Here is a 26,765-nt window from a genome sequence, read left to right on the forward strand (position 1 = left end):
AATACTTCCAGGAAGCAAAATAGGCATTAACATGCAGGTAGTAACCTAAGTCTTTTTATTCTTGTGGCTAATCCAACATTGTTTTCAAATGAGAGAGCAGCTAATATTTCTAATCAGTGGAATATTTAACTTTTTAGATGGAAATGTTCAACTGCTTTAACCAACTTAATCAACTGCCTTAAGAATATATAGAAATAAGTATTGTTTTAATATATTTCAAATTTAACTAATAGAGTACTTAGAATCTATGTGATGTTTCAGTCACCATATCAGCCCTCTTAAATTTAGTGAGATGTCTTTATTTAACTTCTCAATTCAAAAACCTCACCCATCTTGTCTGTATTATGGTACCAGAAGGTGTGTAGTGATATTTAAAAAAAAAAAAAAAACTGGTTATAAACTATTTAACACAAAGCCAATCTCAAGATTTATTTTTCAACATGCAGTGCTGAGACCATAGCCTCATGAATCTCAAATACCTGGTTATATAAGCTCAGTGAAAGATGCTGCTTTTCTTTAAGAGGGTCAGTGAGTACTTTCATTCATCTAGTAGGGTCTTCATTTTTGAGCAGATAGATGTTGCTGCTGTAACTAAAAGGTTGACTCCAAACGCAGCTGAATGCTTTTAGAAAGTGCAGGGTCCTTTCAAAGCATCCTACAACAGCTTTGTGAGTTTGTTTGTATGAATGCATGTCATGTGGGTACCAGAAACCAAATTCAGATCCTCTGGAATGACAGTATGTGCACTTAACCTGAGCTATCAGATGATGCTCATGATATTTTCGTGGATAAGAAAGCTGCAGAACAGACTAACTAGTGTAATACACATTTAATAAATAAGACCAGGGTGTCTCTCCTAACAGATTGGCTTTAAAAGCTTCTTTCTTCACAACCATCCTGTTTAGATGACCTTGGTTTCTGTGTGCATATCTGTTTGTTTGTGTGGTTATATAGTTCTCATGTTTTTTTAATTTCTCATTGACAGCTTGGAGACACAGCTGAGGCCAGAACCTCAAGCACCTATTGGATAACTGTGTGTCCAATACTCTTTGCGAACAATATGATTGTGGTTTTGGTTGTATTGTTGATACATTCCCATGACTTAAGTCAATAATGATTACAGAATAAAAGAATAGATGAATGACATTACTCAGGAGACCTATTAGTGCTTTGTAAATACGCCTTATTTTCATTTATTTCAATTTTTCATGTGACTAGCCCTTTGGCTTATTCTCAACTTTATTAAGCAAAAGCTTGGTTTTATGCAGGATATCTTCTCTTTGGCCCACTTACAAAGACTTGATATTTATGTTCACAAACATTTAATCTCATTTCTTAAACATTTCCGGTGACTCACACTCTCTGAGCTCAGATCTGCCTATCATTTGGTGCCGATTTTCAATGTTTTGAAATGCAACACGTATTACAATTAAAACCACCATCACTGCTCGTTTAATATTCTCAATATGTATGTTCTTATTGCATGTCTGGAAAAGAACTGACGACACTTCAAGAGTGCTAAGATATGCTTCCATGGAGGTACTTGAGGACAGAAGCTGCTGTGCATTTTACGAAAGCCCATTTACACTGAAACTAGGCTCTAAACATCCATCCCAAATAGGCTCTTCCATCCTGGAAGAACTAAGCCTCTCCACTGTGAACCAAGTTCCCCTAACGGTTCACCCTAGATAACATCTTAAGTGTGAGATCTAAACGGCCCTTCCATTCTTGGGGCTCAGTTGTGGTTACTACTTCCTACCCGTGGCCAGCTACTGCTACCTGCCTAAAACTTGTCTTTGGCTCCCGAGAAACCTGAAGTCAGAACAGTATTTTCTTCCTGCAGCACTTGCAAATCCGATTTTTATGTATAACTAAGTGCTCTTGGTTTTTGCTTTACCTACTGCCAGTGCCTGGTTTCTAGCAGGCCTGTACCTAAGCCAGATCTGGCCTATGTAATGCTATTTGTAATGAGAAATCTAAACAGGGAATGGCAGTGAGGCATGGCAGGAATGTGTTTCCATTGGAGAACTCAGTGCAGAGAAAAAGTATAAGCAAAGCCATGTCCAGAAGGCCTTTTCAGCTGGCCAGGACGGAAGACTAATGTTATTGTACACAGGCTGTTACCCTGCCAGCCCTTCCTCACAGATTTGCTTTTTCTTTCTTGTCCCCCTCCCCCACCCCTTCTCACCCTTCTCTTCTCTTTTCCTTTTCTCTCCTTCTTTGGACCCTGCTGACTGTTTGCTCAGGTGGACAGTGACACCATTTGGAATGAGCTGCACTCGTCCGGTGCTGCACGCATGGCTGTTGGCTGTGTCATTGAGCTGGCTTCCAAAGTGGCCTCAGGAGAGCTGAAGGTGAGGTCTGGGTTGCATTAAGTGTGGGAAATCTAGAGAAGTTGCTGAAACAGAGATGTTGTTTGGGAAATGGCTGGGGTGGGGGACGCTTAATACAGGGAAGAAGACAGAGGGAGGAGGGCAAGGAGATGGCCATTGAGGTGTGAGCAGAACTCCTCTGTAAATAGTTTGTGACCTTCCTGCTTGAAGAGCCTTCCTTCTCTCCAGAATGTTCTGTATTCAGATCACAATGGTGTGTTTGTAAGACCTTAGAAATGGTGAGCAAAACTGTGGTCCATGTTAAAAAAAAAATATACCCTGTTCTCAGTGTGTACATACATGTGTGTGTGCATGCATGAGTGCCTGTGTAAAATCTGCCATGCAATCCTTATGGTCTCTTTTGAAGTGACTTAAAAAGTCTGGTTACTGAGTAGTATGTATAAGCTCAGAATACCACCCAGAGAGAGGAGAGGGAGAAAGTCAAATACCAGACGACAACGGAAGGACTGAGAGGAAGAAGGAAATTGTTGATTAGGGGAGTAATGATCCAGAGTATGTTTTTCCATGAACGAACTTCAAAAATGAGTTATGCTTTATTGTTCTTTTCCTTTATGGTCTCTTCTTTTTCTACATCTTATGAAAAGAACAATGTCCAAACCCCAACATTTCCAGTCTAAACAATTTATAAAAATCCAGAGACCTGACAGACATTGACATTTTATTTGGTATTTTAACAGTGCTATTTAAAGGTCCACCATGTGTGTCTTGAATGTAGCTACCCCAATAAACTTTGTTGGTGCTAACACAGTTTTTTAATGCACTAGTTCACACACTTCATAATGTGATCTGGTATGGTGATTGATCTGGTATTTTTAGCAATTGTGAGGCTTGAGGGAAATCCATTATGACCAGCAGCATATGAATCTTGTGTTTTGTAAATCTAAAATAAAATCTAAATAGGATGATTTTTTCTTTGTGTTAAATGAATTTTTATTCAATTTATGCCTGAATCCTGTGATTTAAAATGTAGGGCAGCATTATAAACTGTGGTGTCATTTTTCCCACGGGTCAAAATTTATAGAAATGAGCTTTGGATGCGGTAGATTGTGAGGTTTTTGTTGTTTTTAAAGACATGTCTCTGTGCATTTGACAAGATTTAGCCTCTGGACATTAACTGCTCATCTTGGGGATTAATGGAGCCATTAATGAATGTAGCAGTTAATTTTAGACTTTATCTTTGCAAAAGATAAATGAAAAGGTCAGAAAGATTCAGCTTTCTGGACAGGCTTTGCTGTCTCCTATAATGCCTTGGGGATAATTATTCTTATTTGAGTGATGTCACATATTATGAGAGATTGACATGTTTAAAGAATATTTGAGGATCTTGTTTCCTACAGGATTCAAGTGACGAGCAATAGCCTGACAACATATCACCATTTGTAACTGTGCTGTTGCCATACCCACATTTGATATCAAGAGATTTTTTTTACATTAGCATTCTTATTTCCTAATTGCTTTCAGTTTGAAATTTTTAATTGATAATTTAGAAGCCTTCCTACTTAGAATTCATACAGTCAAGAAAACCCTGACTGTCCTCAGCCCTGCTGGGCTGAATTCACAAATTTGGGAGTGAAGAAAATGAAACAAGTTAATTCCATTTTTAGCAGGAAGTCATTTCAAATGGCCAGTTACAAACAAAGTGTCAACACTCTGTACTACGGACAGACTGACCACCAGCTGTACGGACAGACTTACCACCAGCTGTATGGACAGACTGACCACCAGCTGTACTAACACGGTTTTATTTATCTTAAGAGCAAGAATTCCTACAGATGCCTTTTCTCCCCTTGTTAAACAGATAGCGGGCATGTGTTTAGAGAGGATAGAGAAAAAGGCTCCATTGGTCTGGGCTTCTCACCTCATTCCTGTACCTTTTGCAGAACATGTCATAGCTTCTCTGGGTTGTCTAGTAGGTCTGAAGAGATTGCAAGTTCTCCACAGCTGACACTGAGTTGTTTGCGAATGAGAAAATCAGGTTTGAGTCTCAGCTATGTATCTTCAGCATACAGAATAAGTACACATTCCAAAAATAAGTTCACCTTGCTTTGGTGAACATTACTGATGTTAGAGTTTTATCTTTCGGATTTCAAGAACAAAAGAAAGAAAGAAATTCCAAGATAGACAGGACCATAATAGGCACCCATTCCATGTTGACAGGCACAAATGAACCCCTGATAATTGCTGATTTGGGGACAGGGAAATCACATTAGAAAAATGGAAATCAAAAATGGCTTGTAGATACAGTGGAGAATTTAAAAAACTAAGCTAGAGCCACATTTGTTAACCCCTAGTCAACCAGAAGTTCCCTGTACTTACCTGTCCCAGGTGCCAGTGTCCAGCCTAGTGGGCCTGCAGGCTAAAGGCATTGTGTTCATGACCTGTAGGTTTACTGTATTCTGATCCAAGGAGGAAATGGGGTGCCTTATTTTAGCACACTGTCAAGTAATACCATGGTAATTAATAACAAAGGGAAAAAAAGAATTAAAAATCCACTACTTTTTTTAAAATTTTGTGTCTTTACTCAATTCTCAAATATTTTACCCATTTTCCTAGAAAATATATACTCTGATGAAATACTACTGGCATAGCATAATATTACTTCTTTTAAGATAGTACTAATTTATCTTGGAAAGTATAAAAATAATTAAGAGCTTTCATCAAGACAAGTGATAAACTGAGAGATGAGCTGGAGGGGGACCATCGGGATTGTAAGAGATCCAACATTCTTCCAGAACAGAAAAGAAAACAACAAAGATAAAGCTACCTGGGCCAAACCTTGACGCTGCACTGGATCCTGACTGTCTCCCTCATTTCTGAAACGCTCTGTCCTTTTTACTTGGGGAGACTAATAAACAAGAAGAATTACAGGAATGAATCTAACAAACGTAGAGGTCTTGAAATTAACATTTAAATATAACACATGCAGCAAACTATAACAGTAAATTGGTCTATTTTTGGTACAGAATGGAAATACTCAGCAGAGTGGAGAGAAGATTATGAGATGTTTCAAGCTTTCTGGGTTTTTATTATGACACACCATACCCATGTCCATCTTGCCTTCCCAGTCCTACTACAGTTCTAGCACACAGCAATGCACATTCTCAGTGAAAACCAGGAATTTGTCAGGCTTTGCAGGTGTAATGAGGATGGCGTTCCATTAGAACCTAATTGCCAGGGAGATGTCTTTATTTGTGGTGTCTGGTGCTTGCCTAGAAGATTAAATGGCTATCCTTGTTTTAAAACACACAGGGATCAGTATTAAAGCCCTTTCTCTTCAATAGCATTTATTGGAACACAAAGAGGCAATCCAGAAGCTTCATGTGAGTGGATGCACAGCTGTATGGTAAATATCAGGCACCACATTCCTGACATTCTAGCAGGCTACAAGAATGACAATCTGTGGCTATGTGTATACCCAGGCCTGTGTTCAAGCTCAGAAAAGACCTACAGAGGCCCTAAACCCTCGATTTGAGCTGATTTTGAGATTCTGCTCAAACAGGAAGTGAAGGCCAAGGTTAGCTGCCCAAATAGATACACTAACACACTAACATACACATGGTGACCATCACAGACGCTAAGGCACTTAGCTGGCCACTAAGCTAACAAATCCAAAGCCAGTACTACAGAAAGCATAGAAAACAGACTTCATAAATATAGTTCATAAAACCACCAAACAAAACAATTATCAACTAACGTAACAAAACCCCCAGAGAGAAGGTAGTGCTCTAATGTTGAGAGACATGTTCTTACCTATTTTAAAAGTTCTCTTCTTTTTTTCCATTTGTTTATTCTTCCTTCTCTCATACAATACACCCCAAGCAGAGCATCTTCTCCCTCCACACGTCCCAATGCCCTCTCCTCCCCTCTCTTCTAGATCCACTGTTCCTCCCCTCCCCTTTAGAAAAGAGCTGGCTGCAACACCTGTCACCCACTGATCACCAGCACCAGGGTTGGCTAGTCCACTGTTCCCAACTTCCCTCGCCTCTCCATGTTCCTCTGTCCCATCTGGCTCCCTGTCTCTCAGCCCCCACCACCCTTGTCTCTCCTGAAGCTGCATGCCCTTTGCTAAATAGAGGAGGACCATCTTTGGCCAAGAGTATATAAGTAGCTGCACACTTCCAAGCAAGTTCTCAAAACTCTACCTTACAACAACAAAAACAAGTAGTCAGGCAAAGAACACAAAATTATACAGTAATAAAAGACTCATTAGTGAGTGTACCTAAGGTAGCTCAGATCTCAGACTTAGTAGACAAACATACTTCAAATATGATTTAAAAAAAAACAGAACAAAACAAAAGTCATTTTAAAAGATTGGTGAAGTACATAATTTTCTACAAAGAATATTAATAAAAATAATACACTAAATAAAACCTAGGACCAAGCAGGGATTATGAAGTTAAATACATATTAATGTAAAATTTAAAAATGCCAAGAGGGCTTTCTATAAATTATGGGCAGATAAACAGAGAACTTAAGCATGAAGATAGCAAAATTGGAAGTGTTTAGTCTCAAAAACAAAAATGAAGGTATGTAGAATTTCAAAAAAACAAAATTAGATGTGATCAAGTCTACCAATCTACACAAGATAAGACTTCTAAGAATGGAAGAGAGAACAATTCAGAAAGACTTTAGAATGATGGCCAAGAATCCTCCAAGACAAGGTTTCCCTGCGTAGCTGTCCTGAAACTCACTCTACAAGGTGGCAGGCAGCCTTGAACTCACAGAGATTGGCCTACTCCTGCCTCTGCCTCCTGAGTTCTTGGAGTAAAGGCCATGTGCCACCACCTCCTGGCCATTGTTCAATACTCTTAAGTGATGAATATATAGAACAATATTCTAAGTCTGATTTTATAACTGGTATGTGATGTATGAAGACACAACCTGTGTGATTAATAGCACAAAAGAGAATGAAAAATGGATTACATAAGAAACAAGGCCTTTGAATATTTTGGAAATTACAATAGTGTTTAAACTTGATGGTTAAAAGTTAAAGTGTAAATTGTGATCTATAGGGCAAGGACTAAGAAAATAAAGAGAAAAAATACACAAGGAAACTCAATGACACTGAAGAGGCCTTCTATTTAGAAATGGAAGGAAAATACCAATTGTTTAAAAAAATTATAAATGATAACATGTAGAAAACAGATTCCAAAGACCTATCTACCAACTGGGTCCCCAGCAGAGCACACACAAGGCTCCTGAGCCTCTCACTCCTGGATCTTTAGTGCTTGTCAAGCGTGTTACAGAAGCCATCCTAAAAGAGTTTTAAGCATACTCACAAGTCCATGCATGAGATTTAACTTTATTTTCCATTCAAGCTTCTTTTAATATAAAACAATTTGCATTTCTTTATCCCGTTTTATATTTCCAATTTAATTTTAGCAAAATTTTAAAATGTTATATGTGTTATCCATATGTGAATGTAATAAATTTCTTCTTCTGGTGACTTATGTCTTATTATTGAAAATTAGATATTCTAAAATGACAATTTCTGGGGGTTTTTTTGTTTGTTTGTTTGTTTGTTTTGGAGTTTTGTTTGTTTGTTTCCTTTTTCCTGTTTTACTATCTTGTTTAAAGTATACTTTCAAACCATGAACCCACCAAAATATTCCCTTTTATTTTACTTTAAAAGATATGATTTTTATATTTAAGCATTCAGTCTGCTTTTTGTATAGTTATGTGTCTACGTACTCATATTTTGGTTTGGTTGATCTGGTTTGGTTTTTGGAACAATGTTTCTTACTGTATTCCACGTTAAGCTAGATCTCACTAGGTAGCTCTAGTCGGCCTCAAACTTCTAACTCCCCACCTGCCTCACCTTTCTATGTCCTGGGATTAAAAATGAACAAGATCTTATTTGTTTTGGTTTTGGATTCGTCTTGGGGGAGAAAGGATCTCACTGTGTACTCCAGGCCGACCTCAAACTAGAAAGCCTTCTTCCTCACTTTTCCGAATACAGGAATCCGAGTCATGAGACACTATATCTGGCTAAAATGAGCTAATAAATTGCTTTTGTTTCATTGTTCCATACAGTACTGTAAGATCCTCTCAGGATTCCATGGTGACTACTTGAAAGTATCGAGTTGAAGTTTCCAATATCATGACAGGCCTGTGTGTTCATTCTAATAGTTAATATTCACTTTATATATTTTGAAACCTGTTATTTTGTATAAAAATTGTTATGATATCCCTTTAGAAATGCATGATATTTAATGATCACTTGACTAAATCACTTTGCCTTCAGTATCTATATAATATTTGTATGTCAGAAGCAGCTTTCCTTACCTTTTCTAGTATTTGCCTGGTGTATTATTTACAGTGACTTTACTTTAAAACTTCCCCACTATTATATCCTAGATCTCTACCCCACTCCTGTCACTTGGCTTTTTGTATGTTTGCTTTTGAGATGTACTCTGCCTATATAGCTCCAGGCATCCTGGAACTCACTATCTTGACGCATTGGGCCTCCAACTCACAGAGATCCACCTGTGTTTGCCTCTTTTCTGGGGTGATTCTAAGTGTGTGTCACCATGCACAGCTGGATCTACCCCTTATAAGTATTGCATGGCTGGATGTATTTCTAATAATAATTATGTTTTAGGTCAGAAGTTCAACTAATCTGTGACTTACGTGATCTGTCCAAATGTTTATCATCTTTCTTGTTTAGTATTTTTTTTCATATTTGAATCCTTTATTCTGGGAATTTTTTTCTTCCCTATAGATTTTAGGAGTTTCTTCAATTATGATGTTTTATTATTTTCTTATCTTGGATGTCTCTCTGCTTTATCTTTTGAAAACGCAAGAAAAAAGCTTTTAAGTTGAAAAAATATTCACTAGATAGGACTCTGATATTTGAAATTGATGACTTATACTTTAATCAAAATACAATTTTATTTTTCAAAAGTATGACAAATCACAGACTAGGAAAATTGACTACCTATGTGGGCATGGAGTAGCTCCACAGGGGCCACATGCTTGAAGAAACTGCCCTTTCCTCAGCACCCAGATGCCAATAAATTTTCAGATTGGTGTGCATCTTCATGAGCTCCTCCTGCAGCCATACTGAGATTCTAGCTGGCTGGATGTTACGAAGGTCTTGTGCATGCAATCATTGCTACTGAGAGTTCATGTGCAGCAAAGGCTGTTTTACCACACATATTCACGACCTCTGGATTTTACAACCTTCCCATCCATCTTTCATGATAATCCCTAAGCTTTTGGAAAGAAGGGACAGGGATGATATAGATGCCCCACTTAGGGCTAAGTACCACATAGTCTCTGCACTTGACCTTGGTCCTCCCTGTTAGACACCATTTACTGCAAAAAGAAGACTCTGTGGTGACAGATAAGAATGTACAGATATAAAAATAAGCACTTTAGGGGCAGAATGATGCTATCCCAATTTAGCAGAATAAAAGTATTAGGTTCTCCCTTAGAGCCTGTGTCCTATTCTACCACAGGGTTTTGGCCTATGGTATCAAGCAAGAGTTTTATCTTAAGGAGCAGGCTTTAAATGCAATCATAAAGTATTTGGTTAAACCCATAACATTCATAGCAGCATTAACACCAGTGGACACACCTTGTCAGGCCAATGTTGTTATAGCTCACAAAGTTCACAACTGGTTAAGACCACTGATTATTTTTCCCACCCAGTCACATGCATAGAAACTTGAAGACTTATGGACGTTAGCAATTAGGGATAAAACTTACAAATCAATATCAGTTTGATTTCTCCATAAGAGTCAGTCATCCCCAGTTCGAGGTAGATTCCTTCAGATAGGAGCAGCTTAGTAATTCATTAATATTTTTGGAAATCGATAACTTTTTTCACTCAGAGTATAATGCATATTGAGTAGAACTCCATATGGTATGTGTGATGGCTTGTTTTCAGCAACTTGACACATGCTAGAGTTATCTCGGAAGTGGGAGCCTCAATTAAAAACTTACTTTCATTAAATTTGCCTGTGGCCTTGTCTTTGGAACATTTCTTGAGTGATGGTTGATGTGGAAGAACCCAGACATCTATGGGTGGTGCTAGCTCTGGCATGTGGGCCTGGGCTGTATAAAAAGTAAGCTGAACAAGCCAAGGGAGCAAAATAGTAGGAAGAGTTGCTCCATGGTCCTGCTCCAGGTTGTTTCTCCATATTTCCACCTTGATTTACTGCCCTGACTTCCCTAAATGAGGGATCTGACTGGAACTGGAACCCAAGTTAACACTTTCCTCCCCAAGATGCTTTTGGTCAGTGTCATATCACAACAGAAATCAAACTAAAACAATATGCATGGGAATCTGAATTTTCATCACAACCTGTTTTCTTTTCTGGTGTAGAAATTCACTTATGTGGCAACTACACTAATAATGTATATATAAATAGATAAAAGCTCACTTCTAATAATTTTGCTGTGACTTATCATACCTAGCGTGGTGATACAATGACGTACCAATGTAGTTGCATATAGTAGTACTCTACAGAATGAACATTACCCACGTTATTTATTAATTTCTATATAGTTCTCTCATGAATGAAATCATTACCAAGATACCTTTCCAACAATATTTTGACCATTTGTGAATATTTTATGTTAGGAATTGCCTTGAAAAAGATCTGTGTCGTTCATTAAGCATAAATGTGCTTTATGAGAAAGAATTTTTGAAAGAGATGAAAATTTTCACAACAGACTGAATGTTAGTGTTCTCCTTCCCAACTGTGATAATCTTATAGATTGTCTCTATGCAACAACTGCTGCTCTGTTGGTTGTAATTTATTTTTTTCTATTTCATTTGGTTATATCTTCAATATTTTCTCTTTTTCTGCTTACATTGAGTTCCATGAAATTGTTTTTTAGCAAAGGAAGAAGTAGCTAAATTTGTAGATTTCAGGGGTTTTTCTCAATAAAGACTTTTTAAGGCTAAATGTTTCTTTCTTAACACTACTTCAGCTACATTTTATATATTTTAATGCATTAAAAATACTGTCTTATTTTCCTCCAGACATCTTAGATACAGAGTAACTAAAATTTTGTTATTCAGTGTCTCTAGTTGTGCCATTTCTTTCCAAACTGTCCTTTAAAATTGGCATGTAGTTTGACTCTTCTAGGGTCAAAAAACTATCTTCTGTAACTTAAACCTTTCATATTTTTGAGAATTATAATGGTATAATTCTCTTTACCTCCTGATATATATTATTATATTATACATTTTTGTTTTACACTGATTATAGATACACACATTAAGTTATCATCAATACTCCTGAAACATCTAATGATTTTTAAATGTTTAAAATTTTTATGCTGGATTATAAAGGGGAGAGGGTGGAAGAGGGAGAGAGAGAAAGAAGAGAAGACAGAGAGAGTAGGACTAGAGAAGGGTAGAGAGTAGATAAGTTTAAACATATAAATAAAAATAACCTTTAATATAACCCACATAAATAATCTCCCCAGTGTTCTGTGTTTATTAGGGCACACCTAGACATATGTACATCTGGTACTATTTCTTTTCAACCTGCACAACTTCCTTCCACATTCCTTTTTTTGCAGGTCTATTGACATCAAATTCGTACTTCATTCATAAGAAAATGTGTTTTCCCCCCTTGAATAATAAACTTTGGCTTAGAATTTTATGTTGACAGTTATTTCACACTTTAAATGCACTTGCACAGTTATCTCCTTTTTCCTTTTTATTTGAGAAATCAGAGCTGTCATTGTCATTTTTATTATTGATCATTTAAAACAATATTTTATTGCCATCTATCTTTAAAATTGTTTATCTTCATATTCCAGAGATTTTTATATCGGGAATAATTTCCTTGGTATTTCTTCTGCTAGACAGTTGTTGAGTTTCTTGTCAGTGGTTTGCTGTTTTTGATAAAAACAAAAATTTTAACAAATATTTCTTTGAGCACTTGCTGCTCCATTCTGTTTCTGAGACTCCTTGTGCGTGTCATCTGAAAATTTCATGCTCTTCCATTAGACACTGAAGCTCTGTTTATTGTCTTCAGTCTTGATTTCCTCTCTGTTTTTTTGGATAATTCCATTCACCAGTCTTTAAGCTCTGTGTTGCTGGCTTCACTCATGCCCTTCCTATCTGCTATGCATCCTTTGCAAATAGGGTTTTGTTTTTTGTTTTTTGTTTTTTTGTTTTTTTCATTTCACATCATACGATTTACTGATTCCTCATGGGTCCCTCTTTTTTATAATCTTTTTTTTCTCTTCACCATTCCTATGTTCCCAAACTTTGTGTGTTATGATTTAAAAATATTTGAAATTGGTCTGTACTTTATTTTTCAGTTGATGATGCATCTTTCTTTTGTTACTGTTCGCTTCTTTGCATATCTTGTGGTATTTGGTTATATGCTAGGCATTGTCTTTTGAGAAACCAGCAAAGGGTAGAAAGACTGTTTGTTTCAAGTCTAGTTTTGACATTTTTTTGTGTCCCAAGATTGTAAATGAGGTTTATAGCTGTTTATTTATTTATTTATTTATTTATTTATTTATTTGGTTATTTGTTGTTACCCTGCTGTGTTTGAAAATCTTGTGCATCTCTCTTTCTTCCAATCAGGCATGGATTTTAAAACAAATCCATACCTATGAGGATGCTCAAATTTTTTTCATTTGAAAATTCTTCATGTCAGACTCACAAAAGACCCATATCAGAGATTAGGATGGAAATATGTTTAATTTTCCTCTCTCTCTTTGATTCCTCATCTCAAATGAAAGAATAAACAAATGCATTACTAAGAGAATGTCTGCATGGCTACTTCTAATCATCTTTCAAAACACCTGAGAATAAAAGCAGCCTCCCCTCACAATAGTAATCTTGTGAGCACAAGCAACCTCAGGATCTTCTCTCATCTGCCTTTGGAAGGCGCTCTAACTTGTTCCACAATTCTTCACTAAGCCACTGTAGGTTGGTTTACATATCTGAGAACTGACAAAGTGGCAAACATTTACCAGATCTTGGAGACTTTAATGGCCAGTCTGCCTGTCACTCAGATTCCTTGCTCCAAATTATTATCTGGCTATGCAGTCTGGTTCCTTCCAGATTTCCTTCCTACCCATCTGCTTTTCTGATAGCTAATATTTCAATTTTAGTTTGTCGTTTTTGCTGTTTGCTTGTATATTAGTGAAGCCAATCAAAGGCCAAATGCTCCTCCTTCAGGCAGAAGTTTTCCCACTAACACCTACTTTACACTGTTAGTAAAAGCCTTAATGAGACTTGAAAAATAAGTTAGAAGGAAACAAATTTCAACACAAATTCTAGTATCAAATTTAGCATCCATATACAAGGCTTTCTAGTGCTTTGTTACATTTTTCCAATACTTAAAATACAGAACAAGTAATACCTTATAAATATATATTCCAAGATATTTATTTTATGTTTGATAGTATTAAATTTGATTCCTACGGATTTATATGTATTGCAGGTGATTGTTGCAGTTTTGTTGTAGTTTCTGCAAAAGAAACTGTTTTTTATACCACTATCTGAATAATACATACCATACACACTCATAGAAAGTAAGTATTGTACAACCTTTGAAATTTTATATAGTGGTAAATTTCACATACAAACCAATATTCAAACACACATACATGCAAACTCCACGTAAAATGAAAAATTCATTTGGTATACTTTAAGAATACTCACCATTACATATTTAATGCTATGATTTAAATTCTGTGGTTTAAAATTTTACTTAATTGCCTAACTTTAATTAATTGCTCAAAGTTACTTGTAGGTAGCTATTTTTCCTATAGGGTGTGGTCTTACACAATGAGAATTCAATGCAAGAAGCAATCATGGTCAAAATGAAAATCATCCACATGTTTTGGTACCAGATATAACAATACTGAAATTTCATTAAACTTACCAAAAATGTTTGTATAAACTAAATGATACCCAAACCAACAGTATGGCTGTTGACTGAATACAATGATAACAGAAATCCAATTCTGTGACATTTGGTGATTATTATCCTGATTTATCTAGCATAGTCTTTTATTGGGGCTTGGTCATCTCTATTCTTATTTTTTGTCATTTTCCTAGAAGGATGTGTTTATCCTTCTTTATAAAGTTCTGAAAAAAGAAACCAACAAAATTATTTTGCCCCAATTTCTTTTTTTCCCCTGAAGTTTTCCATAATACAGCTCTATTTACATGATGAAAAATACCTGATAGTTTTGGTCCAAGAATCAGTCATGTTTAAATATATATATATATCTCCAGCAATTGAATTGCTGGGCTATGAGTCAAACTCAACCACTGATTGATAAACTAAACAAATTGCTTTTGGTAGGTTATTATTGCCTTACCAAGATCCACATCCTGATGACTTCCTCCCTCCCAAGACCTTCTTCATAGTGGATCCATTGTTATTATTTTTGCAAAGGCTCAACTTAAATTACATGTAACATGAGCATCATCAGATGGCTCGTCTCCTTCCCAGAAGCCTGGTTTTCATGAGTGTGTTTCATCCTTGGGAGGCCACAGTGTTGCCAGGCTCAAGGCTGTGGGCATTATAGACCACAGATGCCAGGCTGCCTTAACCCTGTCTTCCAGTGCTGTCATCATGCCTCTTCCTTCAGGATTCCTCAGAGAGAAGGGCTGCCATCTGGGCATATGCTTTGGGGTGCACCATCCAGTTAAACTGCTAATGTTGGGCTCCTATTTTCCTGCCTCCCTTGAGCTTAGTCAATGAAACAAAATGTGATTCCCATATGTCCCTCATTGTTTTCTTGGCAACTCGCCCCACCTCCCTTAACGCTCCAGCTTCTAGTATGCTTACAACAGTCTTTGTGAACTTTTTTCTTTCTTCAAAGGTTGTGGATTCATCACATTGATTCTAAGCTCAATTCGCCTCTTTTTGAAAGTCTTTTGAAGGCTAAGTTAGCTAGTATTAAGTGCTGTGCTAATATATAACCAAAATATTGTGCACTCTGTTGACGTACAGTACAAGACTATCCAGAAAGTTTACTATAATTTATTAATTTGGATGTAAAATTTATAAACGGTTTGCACAGTGTTAGGACATACTGAGCAGTAGGCCTCTTTTTTTTTCCATAAAGATTTGTATGTTAGGGAAAGCTAAATATCTATAACTTTAAAATGCAAATTATTTCATTAGTCTAGGTGGGTAGAGTTTAACTTTTAGAAATTAAATCTAGAAATCAAATTGCTGCGACAATATAATCAACATGAAGCCATATCTCATAACAGAAATTAGCATAACTAAAGGAAAAGAACTCAGAATGAGTCCAGGGTCCATAGTTGGTACTGAACAAGGAGTTTTATGGGAAGTGATATAGACAATGTCTACTTGAGACTAGGTTACTTAGCAACTCATCAGCTGCATGGCTATGCCTGAGTTACTCCTGAAAAGTAGAACCTGATTCAATTGCTGTTTACAAGGTAAATATGAATGTGGGAAGAAGTAAGACAGGACAAAAGAAGGATGTCGTATTTCTCTATCACTGAGTAGGTTTCTAATCATGTGTCTCCGCAAATAAAGTATTGGAGATTAACAAAAGGGAAGTAGCGTTTCCTTCAATAATTGTGTATGATCTTGGCCAAAACCTTGCATGCAATTGGAGCAGCAATGACATCATTTAAATTTCCAATGAAAGATTTTCTAGGCTAAGTAAAAGAGTGAATTCCCATGTCACTCTCTTTAGTATCACATGAGTCACTGAATGAAATCTCTTCCCACTATCTCAATAGTACAAGTGTTATTTTGGAAGGGAACACAGATTGAAGAACTTCAAGTAACTTGACTTTCTATAAGAATCATGATTGATATTTTGGGCTTTATTCAACTTCACCTGAATAAAGAGATAAATGGGGTGAAATCCCCCCACCTCTTTCTCTCTCACTCACTTTCTCTTTGTATGTGTATGTGTGTGTATGTCTATGTGTGTATATTTCTATGTGTGTGTGTGTGTGTTTTTTTCTCTTTTCCTCCCTCTCTTTTCCTCTTCTCTATCAGATAAAAGATTGGTATACAAGATAGGTTAATTGGTATTCTTAAAGTTACTTATGATCAAGATAATATAAGAGAAGAAAACATGGACCATCTTGGCATAGTGTTACATATTTCAGGACTGGCTGCTTTAAGTCAGTCTCCCCCACCCCAACCTCCAAATCATAATCAGACATACTGGATGAGTATAGTTATCACAGAGCATCATCATGGGTTTAAATATTCAAAACAAGTTCTCTTGAAAAAAAATGAAGCCCACAACCCGTAAAGACTGAAAAGTTAAAGAGTGAGTTGCAAAGTCATGTTTCAGTATAATCTCTTTGGTTTAGCTGGGCGTGTGGCTTCCAGTGACCTATTACAGCCACATTAAGCATGGCATATCAATCTCCAGGTCAACCAGTACACTGGAGGTAATAATTCAACCATCACATAGATGATACTTGGAAATATGTGCTGCAAAAATTTTCTAAGCTGTGCTTGGTCTGGATACACACTTTCGCTGAGCACTGATATTTTAGTACATATAGAAATATTTCAGTAATACTATGTAAGATCAGGAGGTAAAAACCAAGTTCTTAGTTAGCAATGTGCTGAAATGGAACTTCTGAAAACCACATCTGAATCAGCTGGTATGCAATGCTCAGTCAATATTTGGATAGTTTATGGTTAATGCTATGCAGGAAACAGTTTGCTGTGTCCTCAAAATATGGTTCTATCTAAAATAATAAAAAACCTAAAATTTGATTGAGGATTTATAAAAAAAAAAAAACAATGTGCAACCATCATATCTTTATTTTAATCTAGAAAAAAAAAGAGGGACCAATAAGACATATGGGTGTTATGGAGGCATTAAGTTAACTTTTTCTTGATGTGCATAAATAATATGCATTTTTCTGTGGGAGGCTCCACACTGGCTAAATGAAACATGTAGTGTGTCCCTCCCGTGTCATCTTATCAGTGATTGCTGGGCTCTTATTTTCATGACTTTGAACACTGTGTTACTCAGCTTACATTGGAAATATTGGTAGCATTTTGCCTTTCCTTGACTACCTACTTGGCCACAGTGGTGTCATGCAAATGAAAGTGTGCATTTTCACTGCTTATGAGACAATGGTTATAAACAGTTACTTTGCATATTCTGAATTTAGTGCCCACTGTTACTGTCTTAATTGAGGTTTCTATTGCTGTGAAGAGATACCATGACCATGGCAAGTCTTATATAGGAAAACATTTAACTGGGGCTGGCCCACCGCTTAAGATGTTTAGTTCACTAGTGTCATGGTGAGAATCATGGCAGCATACAGGCAAACATGGTGCTGTAGAAGGAGCTGAGATTTCAGCATCTTTATCTGCAGGCAGCAGAAATTACTATATGCACATTAGACCTAGCTTGAGTATAGGAGACCTCAAAGCCTTCCCCCACAGTGACACACTTCCTCCAACAGGGCCATGCCTCCTGATAGTGCCGTGCCTCATGGGTTATACATCCAAATACATGAGTCTGTGGGCCATAACTATTCAAACCACCACAGTTACCATAGCAATGGACTGAGCTTATGTGAAGTAAGAAATGAAGGTTTAAAGTGATTTTAGTATTTTTTTAACTGCCTTCCATTTATTTGCTTAGAGAAAATTTCACTCTGTATGTGAGGAAGACAAAAATAAAGTTGACATTTTGATAAATTTGTCCAGAAGAAAAATGTAGATTTTATCAATTGTAAAAATAGACTAGTCTAAAATGATTAGAATTCTTTTCCTCAAATTCATTTTTATGTATAGGCAATATTATAAATGTCATTTGGCTATATAGAACAATTATATTTCTCTACACAATGACACCAAAACCCACTTTATTTCTTTGCTTTAACTGAGAAGTTTCCTTTATACTAACTGAAACACCAAAAGCAAAGCAGGTGCATGCTCTTACTCAGAACTTACAATGTAAACAATTACTGTTAGTGGGGATAAACTACTGCGATAAACAGCTCTCTTATTAGGTCATTCAAAACTACAGAGGAAACTGGAAAAGAGAACATTTGAATTATTTCACTGACAGTGTTAGCACTGTAAAGTTGGCGTCCGCCCACAGCAGCAAGAAGTATGTATGCATTTGCTCAGATGAACAACCTGGTCTTTACAAGTTTGAATAAAATGTAAATTAAAGAGCAGTTCCATGGGATAAAAATTAGAAAATAAATCAAAATTGAATGGAGTAAACATTGCTAATTTTTGCTGTGACCATTTACGTACTCAAAGATTAAATGGGAAAGGATCACCCAAAACAACAGTGCTCCAAATGATGTTGAACTCTCTCTCTCTCTCTCTCTCTCTCTCTCTCTCTCTCTCTCTCTCTCCATTTCTTGTGTTTTTGAGACAGTGTTTCTTTGTGTAGTGTTGGCTGTCATAGAACTATCTCGGTAGAGCAGGCTGGCCTCAAACTCATGGGAGACACCTGCCTCTGCCTCCTTAGTGCTGGGATCAAAGGTGCGTGCCACCCACCACCAGCCAGCAAAATCATTGTCTCTTATCATAACCATGATAGTACAAAAGAACAAATCACTGCACAATACATGTACTTCCTGTCTTCTTCCTTTCTTCTTAGCTCCCTCCCTTCCTTTGCTCCCTCCCTTACTTCCTCCTCCTTTCTCCCTCCCTCACCTCTCGCTCTCTATCTCTCTTTCTTTAATTCTCCATTCTTTGTGTATAAACAGACAAACCCCATCTTATCCCAGCCTTTCAAAAAATTTGAAATTACAGTAGTTTACCAATATGGCCATACTTATTTTCATAGCTATACTCTATGACTAGTATATTACTGTTTTTTAAGAACAGTATTAAAAGATGAATTGGAAAATATAAATTGAAGTGATATATGCTTAAAATGAAGGGAAACCATGTTTCACAGTAGGACATACAACAGATCATTGGTGCCAATTATGAAGGTAAATAGACAAATAATAAATGAGTCACTTGCCAAGAAGTTCAGAGTATCTAGATAATATTAATATGCTCATTTGAAGTCATTCCCAGCCTAGTTCATCAAACCAAAATGTGCTTATCATCTTTTTGTCATTTTGACAGCCCCCAAGAAGAACAATTTACTTTAAATTAAACATTTTTTTTTTGGCATATAGTTATGGAGGGCTCAGTCCAGGGGCTCTGTCTTCATGTTGCTAGACAGTCTTGGTTAGAGTCTACTATTGTGAATATACACCTTGACCAAGGCAACTCTTAAAAAGACAACATTTAATTGGGGCTGGCTTACAGGTTCAGAGGTTCAGTTCATTATCATCAAGGCAGGAGCATGGCAGTGTCCAGGCAGGCATGGTGTAGGAGGAGCTGAAAGTTCTACAACTTCATCTTAAGGCCACTAGGAGAAGACTGGCTTCCACATGGTTAGGAAGAGGGTCTCATTGATCACCGCCACAGTGACACACTTCCTCCAACAAAGCCATAACTTCTAATAGAGCCACTCCCCGGCACAAGCATATTCAAATCACTACATAGGTCATGCCAAAGAAGAGTGTCGTATTAGAAAGGCTGGTCTCGGGAAAGTCCCTGTACGTAGGGCATCTAGGAACAAAGATGACAGAGGAAAGAGTCAGGGATCAGGTGCCTTTCAAGTGGCCTACTTTTTCCACCTAAGTCCTGCCTCCTTTATTTTGATTGCAGCCCCAAATAGAAATGGTGGCTCTATTTTGGGCCCAAGCATTGCACACAACTGCCTGTGAGATATATTTCACTTTGAAAACATAGCACAAAGATTTTATTTATCATAAGGTCCAAAATATTTCCTGCATTTCTGAGGAAATCTATCCTAAAAGGTGACCTCCAACGTAATATGAGACTTCCTATAGCAGGTCTATGGCGACTTTAAAAGGCTGAACTGCTAACTTTTGTGAGAATAAAGAACTTGAATTCAAGGCCAGACTGGACAAACAGGTACAGAAGATAAAACAGTTTGCCATCTACTCTGAATGTATTTTTATTCTTTTATTTGTTTTCAGTGATAGATTCAAACCATGGCCTTGCACGTTCTAAGCACATCCTGTACCACTGAACCATTCCCCAGAAATTTATTTACTGAACTCTTGCTATGTTATCAAACATAATATCAGATTAGAGAACATGGTGACAAGCAGAAAGTTGGTGGTGTGGTTTGCAGACATATCACAATAATCAAAGGTAATCAAAGAAACTAACTCCAGTTATCACCTTAAGTGGTGCATCAGAACAAACAGAGATGACTCAGAAATAGTGCCTACCAGAACTGTAAAATTGTCTTCCTCTGCTCTGGCTAAAGCAAGATTCCACAGGCTAAGTAGCCCAAAGAATGTAGATAGGCCTTCTCTTAGCTCTGAGGTCCTAGAAGCCCAAGTCAAACCAACGGTTGTAACCCTTGAGTTGAGCTGCCTTCTGCTTCCAAGATGCTAGAAGGAAGAACAAATAAGCCAAAGGCTGCAGGAAGCCTCTTTAGACAGGAAGTTACTCTCCTTTAAAAGACCCTCATGATGAATTCCCCTTTAAAGTCTCAACTCCTGTTACCATCATACTGTCCATTAAATTTATATCTCTTCATGCAGGGACAGAACCTAGACTCCTTACATATACGTAGCTTTGGCAGCTTTGTCTTCATGTGGGTCCCCTAACAATTGGAGCAGAGGCTGTCTTTGACTTTGTTGTCTGTCTTTGGATCCCTCTCCCCTAACTGGACAGCCATGTTGGGCCTCAGTGGGAGAGGATGAGATTAGTCCTACTGCAGATAGGTATCCCAGAATGGGATGGCACCCAAGGCAGGCTTCCCGTTCTCTGAGGAGAAGAGGGGAGGTAATGGGGAGAGTTATTTGTGAGGGTGAGACTAGGAGAAGAGGAGAAATAAGGTTGAAGTTGGAGAGGGCAATGTAAATAAAATATATATATATATATATATATATATTTTTTTAAGTTACTGTCTTGTTTCTTCAAAAGGAGAAAGTTAACAATTTCTCTAATTAAAATTACTCAAGTGGCAAAAGGTTGATACACAAGAAGGAGGAAGAAAAGAGGAAGGAGAGCTATAGTCAGCTGTGCCTGGATAGGTGTGGGAGGAAACCGGATAGAAAAGTCGGCCACAAGGACTGCTGAGAGTAGGTGAGCGGATTCATCACTTGGAGACTGTGAAAATTTTATTCTACTTGCTTTTTTTTCTTTTCTAGGTGGAATCAGAACAACTTCTCAGCTGAAGTTAAAAAAAAGTTAGCTAGGGGTTATTGAAAATTTGAAGAAAAAGGAAAATAGCTAGACTGACTCGTGAGAGTCAGGGACAGTTGGTTCATTGATAAAAGAATGTGCTGTGGTTTCCAGCCTCCTGAGGAATGTACTTGGAGTTGAAGATTATAACTTTAAAGGACAACCAGACATCTGGCTTTTATGTGTGCTTAGATAGATTCGGGGATAGAGCAGGTGTGAGTTGTATCTTATCAGACTTGTAATTTTGCCTGAGTACATAAGAAGGGAAATGGGACAACATGATTGAAAATGTGTAAAGGACTGAATGTATGATTTTCTTCAGAGATCGTGCTTTGAAAATTTAGCTCCCAGTCACTGGACATAAGTCAGTGGTAAAGATTATATGTGGTTCTGAGAGCTTTATCCCAATAGGGCTAGTACCCTCTAATGAGTGAAAAGGACACCAGAGTTATCTACTGTTAGGACCCAGGAGAAAGGCTGTGTAGAGACTGTGGTAAAAAGTCACTAAGCAATGACCACAAGAAAGTCCTGCTAGAGCTCAGTCGGGAAGCCTCCAGAACTTTGAAAAATGATTGATAGTTAATTCTAGCAGCATGAATGATTGCATGAGGACATGGCATGGGCAAGAAGAAAGGACAGGGTAACAGTGTACGGAAAGAAGTAAGTGTAACTGTGGCCTAAAATTCTAAGCAAGATTATGGAGAAATTGAACATGGTAGTGGATGAATGCTGCACTGTGAAATTGAATTAGGTCAATGAATTAGACCTAGGAGATCAGCTCAAGTTTTCTCTGGAAAGATGATGAGGTCATGGGAGATTAGTTGCTTTTCATAAAAATCATGAAGGGGAAGCTCTCCCTACTGACAGTCTAAATGGAGGATTGGAAATGGCATCAACATTTATTAATAACATGCATCAGAATGTGAAGAAATGAGGATACTGAATGGATATTTCAAGGTACCAACTCCTACAAAGGCAACATCCTTAAGGAAGGACTGAGTGTGTGGCTTCTTGGCAGAATGCTTGTGCCCATGTGCAAGGTACTGCAACACGACACAGCAAAGCACGATATCAAAGGAGAAGATATTAGAATAAGAGCACAAATTTGAGTAATTTTTCAAAATACAATCATCGGGAATGGGTCGTGACCTACAGTGAAATGGAGAGCCAGAACAGAGAATTTATTGGCCTCTGACTTGAAGTAATAGAGGCACCATGGTGTCATTGCCTTGTTAAGGAGATTGTGGGATTGGTGCATTATTTTCTAAATAATTAACTTGAAGTACCCTTGAGATAGGCAAGTGAATCTATTGTCAAGGTATTACATGGTTAAGTAGCCCATGATTTATTCACTGTTTTCAGAATATTAGCTGACCATTTAGATAATTAGCAGTTTCTATACTTGTAAATTAAATATGACGTATTACATAGAAGCTTTAGAAACAATTAATAAATTTAGTTAGGGGAAAATATCCTTTAGTAATTCAAAGAGCATAGATTCTTTCCAAATGTTCTAGTAGATACAGGAAAGTTATTTTACAAAAAGTTTGCATTCTTTTACAGGCTTCATATGGATGTAAAACTCCTTTATAGCATATAGTAGAAATATAAAATATGCTTTATCATTGGGGAATCTTTTTATTTGATTTATAACATTCCATACATATTGTTTGTTGGTTATTTTTTCATACTAAGTAAACACTACCTTTTGTCATAAGACAGCATTTTTATTGAAATTGAAGCAGAATGGTAGTAGTTACTACAGAATTTTATAAAGCAAAAGGCAGGTCTTGTTCAGATGTTTGGCTCTAGGATGGAAGAAGATAATTTTGGCAGTGTTCGTGGAAAGGTCTTTGCATGTGCGTTGTGCTTTTCTACCTTGTACTCACTTTAATTCAGTGACTTTTAGTGAGTTTACTGTGATTTTTAAGAATTCTTCATTCTAATAATATTTAGCAACTTATAATCCTTAAATTTCAGTGTTTATTATTTTTTATTACCCATCCACAGTTCCTTTTTCTATAATAAAGGCTAGAGAAAGCATAAATGGCTTAAGAAAAGTGTGGGAAAAAAAGAAACGGATAGGGAATGTATCATCATCACTGGAGTTTAATTAGTGTGGTGTTATTTTTCTTCTTGGTCCATTTTCTGCAGCTATAACAAAATACTACAGATTAATATATAAATAATAAAAGTGATTTAACCACATGCAATGCTAGCACATAGTCAAGTCCTCAGTCATAACGTGAGGAAAAGGCAAGAGACAGAGAGTAAGTCTGACTTGGTGTTTCTCAGTAGCAAGCCTCACTGCCCATTTCTAAGCCACTCAACTACAGCACACTTCTGTACATGAGGACAGAGACCTCATGACCGAACCACCATGTAAGGCCCTACTTCATACTAGAGTTATCCGAAGGATGACATTTCCAATTCACAGGAAGATACATTTAAACTATAGCGACTTCTAATTTGTCTTTAAAGTGATTATTATGTGAATTCATCAAAACACATAGTAAACTTACCCATCAGATATAAGTTATTATAACAAAGATTGTCTGTATGCAAGAAGATCAAGGGGGAATGACTTTTTGATACCTTTACAATTTTAGGAAAAGATTTAGAAGGAAAAATTTTTGAGGTATAATAAAATTATTTTAGAAATTTATGGATTGTGTGTTAAGGAAGCATTCTTTTTTTTTTTTTTTTTGAGCATGCTCCTCAAATCATACTAAAGTGAAAAGCGATGTGAACCATGTGATAAACGATTATTTTTTCACATCAGACAACCCATCGTTCCTGAGCGCGCAGCCTTCAAAAATTTATGGCTCCCTGCCTTTGTGCTGGAGTCTCGTCAGCTCTCTGTGATGCATGCCCACTAACCTGGAGGTTAAGGCATTTCTTGATCATGGATATATCTGACTGCTGTTCAGCTCTGGAATTCTTTATAAAATTCCAGAACTTGGGCTAGAAATTGACTTAGGGAATCCAATAAACTCGCAAGCCTTGGCCATCATCCAAGCTAAATTTATAGACTGGAAGAAATATGGGCTTTCTATTGTTCTCCTTTTCACCTTTCCGGGGTTTCTTTTGTGTCTATGTGCGTGTGCGAGTGTAAATTTATCATTTTGCTGACACCGGAGTGGAAATAACCATTGAGGGGACCCAGGTCAGGAATTTTCACTTTGGATCTTTCCTGGTCTTTCTGCACTTTGACTCAAACCTACACCAAGAGTGGATTTCTTCTCTCTGTAGGATGTTGATGTTAGAAAATAAGAGGTTGCTCTTGCAAGTGAATGGCATGAGTCTAACGGCTGAGATGATTGTCAATCAGCCATGTGCAACTCCCAACTCCCTGTTCTTTTTCTGCCTCAGTATGGTCCTATATGAGACAGGATCTGAGTGATGTGATCCCATATTTTGTCTCAGTTGATTTTGTGACAAGGTGAGAAGGGCAAGGAAACAAGCTTGGGTGTGTCAGAAAGACATCAGACTTCTTTGTGTGTCTGTGATGCTATCAATACAGGCTGTAGCGATCCAAGCAGTGTTGTCCTGCTATTGAAAATCTATCTTGTGCTTACAGAATGGGTTTGCTGTTGTGAGGCCCCCAGGCCATCATGCTGAAGAATCGGCAGCCATGTAAGTACCAGGGCCCACTGCCATCTTCAAGTGCCATGGTTCCTGGCAGTCACCTGCCCCGTGCATGTTTCTGAAGCCTCTAATTGTTTGCAGATGGACTGAAAACTCTCGAGAGGTACTCCCAGAAGCAGATTTATGGCTTCAGAGATCATATAGCATTTTAAAAAAATGCTCTGAACATTATTTATAATGGTTTTCCTGGATGATTTGCCTTCTTATTTCTCTGTTCTTCTCTATTCCGCAGGGGGTTCTGCTTTTTTAATTCAGTTGCAATTACCGCCAAATACTTGAGAGACCAACTAAATATAAGCAAGATATTGATTGTAGATCTGGTATGTATGCCTGGCCAGGGCTGCATTTTCAGTGACTCTAGATAAAAGGGAATAGATGTGTGTTTCTCTGTATGGTTGTCTTGCTTTTAGCACTTGCAAACAACTGAAGGGTGTGTTTCCTTTGAATGTGGAAACTCATTAAACCCCGGATTGCAGTTCTGAAACCATAAACATTCACGTTTCACTTTCATGGTGTTAACTGCAATTTAATGAGAAGAAGGCGCAGATCGGGGCAACTTTTATGATCCTTAAATGAATTGATACTTCCACAGTTAAATAGCCCAACAGAACCTGAATTTACTTTTCCCTACAGAATATAGACTTTAAATAGTCAGATGTACTGGAAGGGATGCTGTTGCTTTGGTTACCAATTGGCCACTTCTCCTGGTTAGCAATCACATTCCTTGTTGTGCAACACTGGTATTATTAAAACTAGTCAACATAGCATTCTTTGTGAAAAGATCTCAGGCCTCAGATGCCAATCTGTGATGACTCCATGCAGGAACCCTGAGTGATTAAAAATTGGAGGCATAGGATTCCTCCTGCTTTTTAGCAGGATTCGTTCTTACACAATAGTTATGATTTGTTTAACAAATGGTTTGTTTAAATGCAGATGACACTTGGCAGCTTGTCTAAAATGTATTCAAGAATAATGAGCTGGAGAGCTGCACCATACAAAAAAGGACCAACCCAGGAAAGGGCGAGGGAAAGCCAATCGTGATTTATGAGCCCCCTTTTCAGTTTGCCTGCACTTCACCAGGAGGTGTAATAGGTTGTCTGACAAAGTATAGACAGGAAATGAACCCTGGCATCCAAGCCAAACCTGCTGCATCTGTACTTAATTAATTTTTGCAGGTGATAAAAGATTTAAAGGCAAAATATGCTAGAGGTTTTTTTTTTTTTTTTTTTTTTTTAAGTGCAAGGCTTAATAGTTTAAATCTTGTTCATATCTGCACTCATAATTAAATCTTATTGGAAGTCATGGCATCAGCCCCCAGCCATTAGATTTAGTTAAGTGGGCAACCACAGAGGGTGGAAAGACTACTAACAAAGTCATATAAAGGAATATTTAGAAGAAAAGGTAGACTTTAGAAAATGGAGGACTGACAACCACTTCTATGGCTTGATTAGAATAAATATCTTTATTAGCTTTTCTGCAGGCACTTCCGTATGAAAAACATTGAATTCTAATTTTCCACGTG

General features: G+C 37.3%; 1 protein-coding gene across 16 annotated transcripts in view; it reads left to right on the top strand.

Annotated features, from left to right (window-relative positions):
* Hdac9 (histone deacetylase 9) overlaps positions 1-26,765 on the top strand; it is an 824,691-nt gene that overhangs the window by 650,128 nt on the left and 147,798 nt on the right. For all 16 annotated transcript variants that reach the window (XM_076941980.1, XM_076941976.1, XM_076941988.1 and 13 more), the window contains 3 exons: positions 2,247-2,354; positions 25,176-25,231; positions 25,476-25,563. In XM_076941980.1, coding sequence (XP_076798095.1) covers positions 2,247-2,354; positions 25,176-25,231; positions 25,476-25,563 — 252 coding nt within the window. The remainder of the gene's footprint in view (positions 1-2,246; positions 2,355-25,175; positions 25,232-25,475; positions 25,564-26,765) is intronic.

The sequence above is a fragment of the Arvicanthis niloticus genome, chromosome 11 (assembly GCF_011762505.2).
Source record: "Arvicanthis niloticus isolate mArvNil1 chromosome 11, mArvNil1.pat.X, whole genome shotgun sequence".
Lineage (NCBI taxonomy): Eukaryota > Metazoa > Chordata > Mammalia > Rodentia > Muridae > Arvicanthis > Arvicanthis niloticus.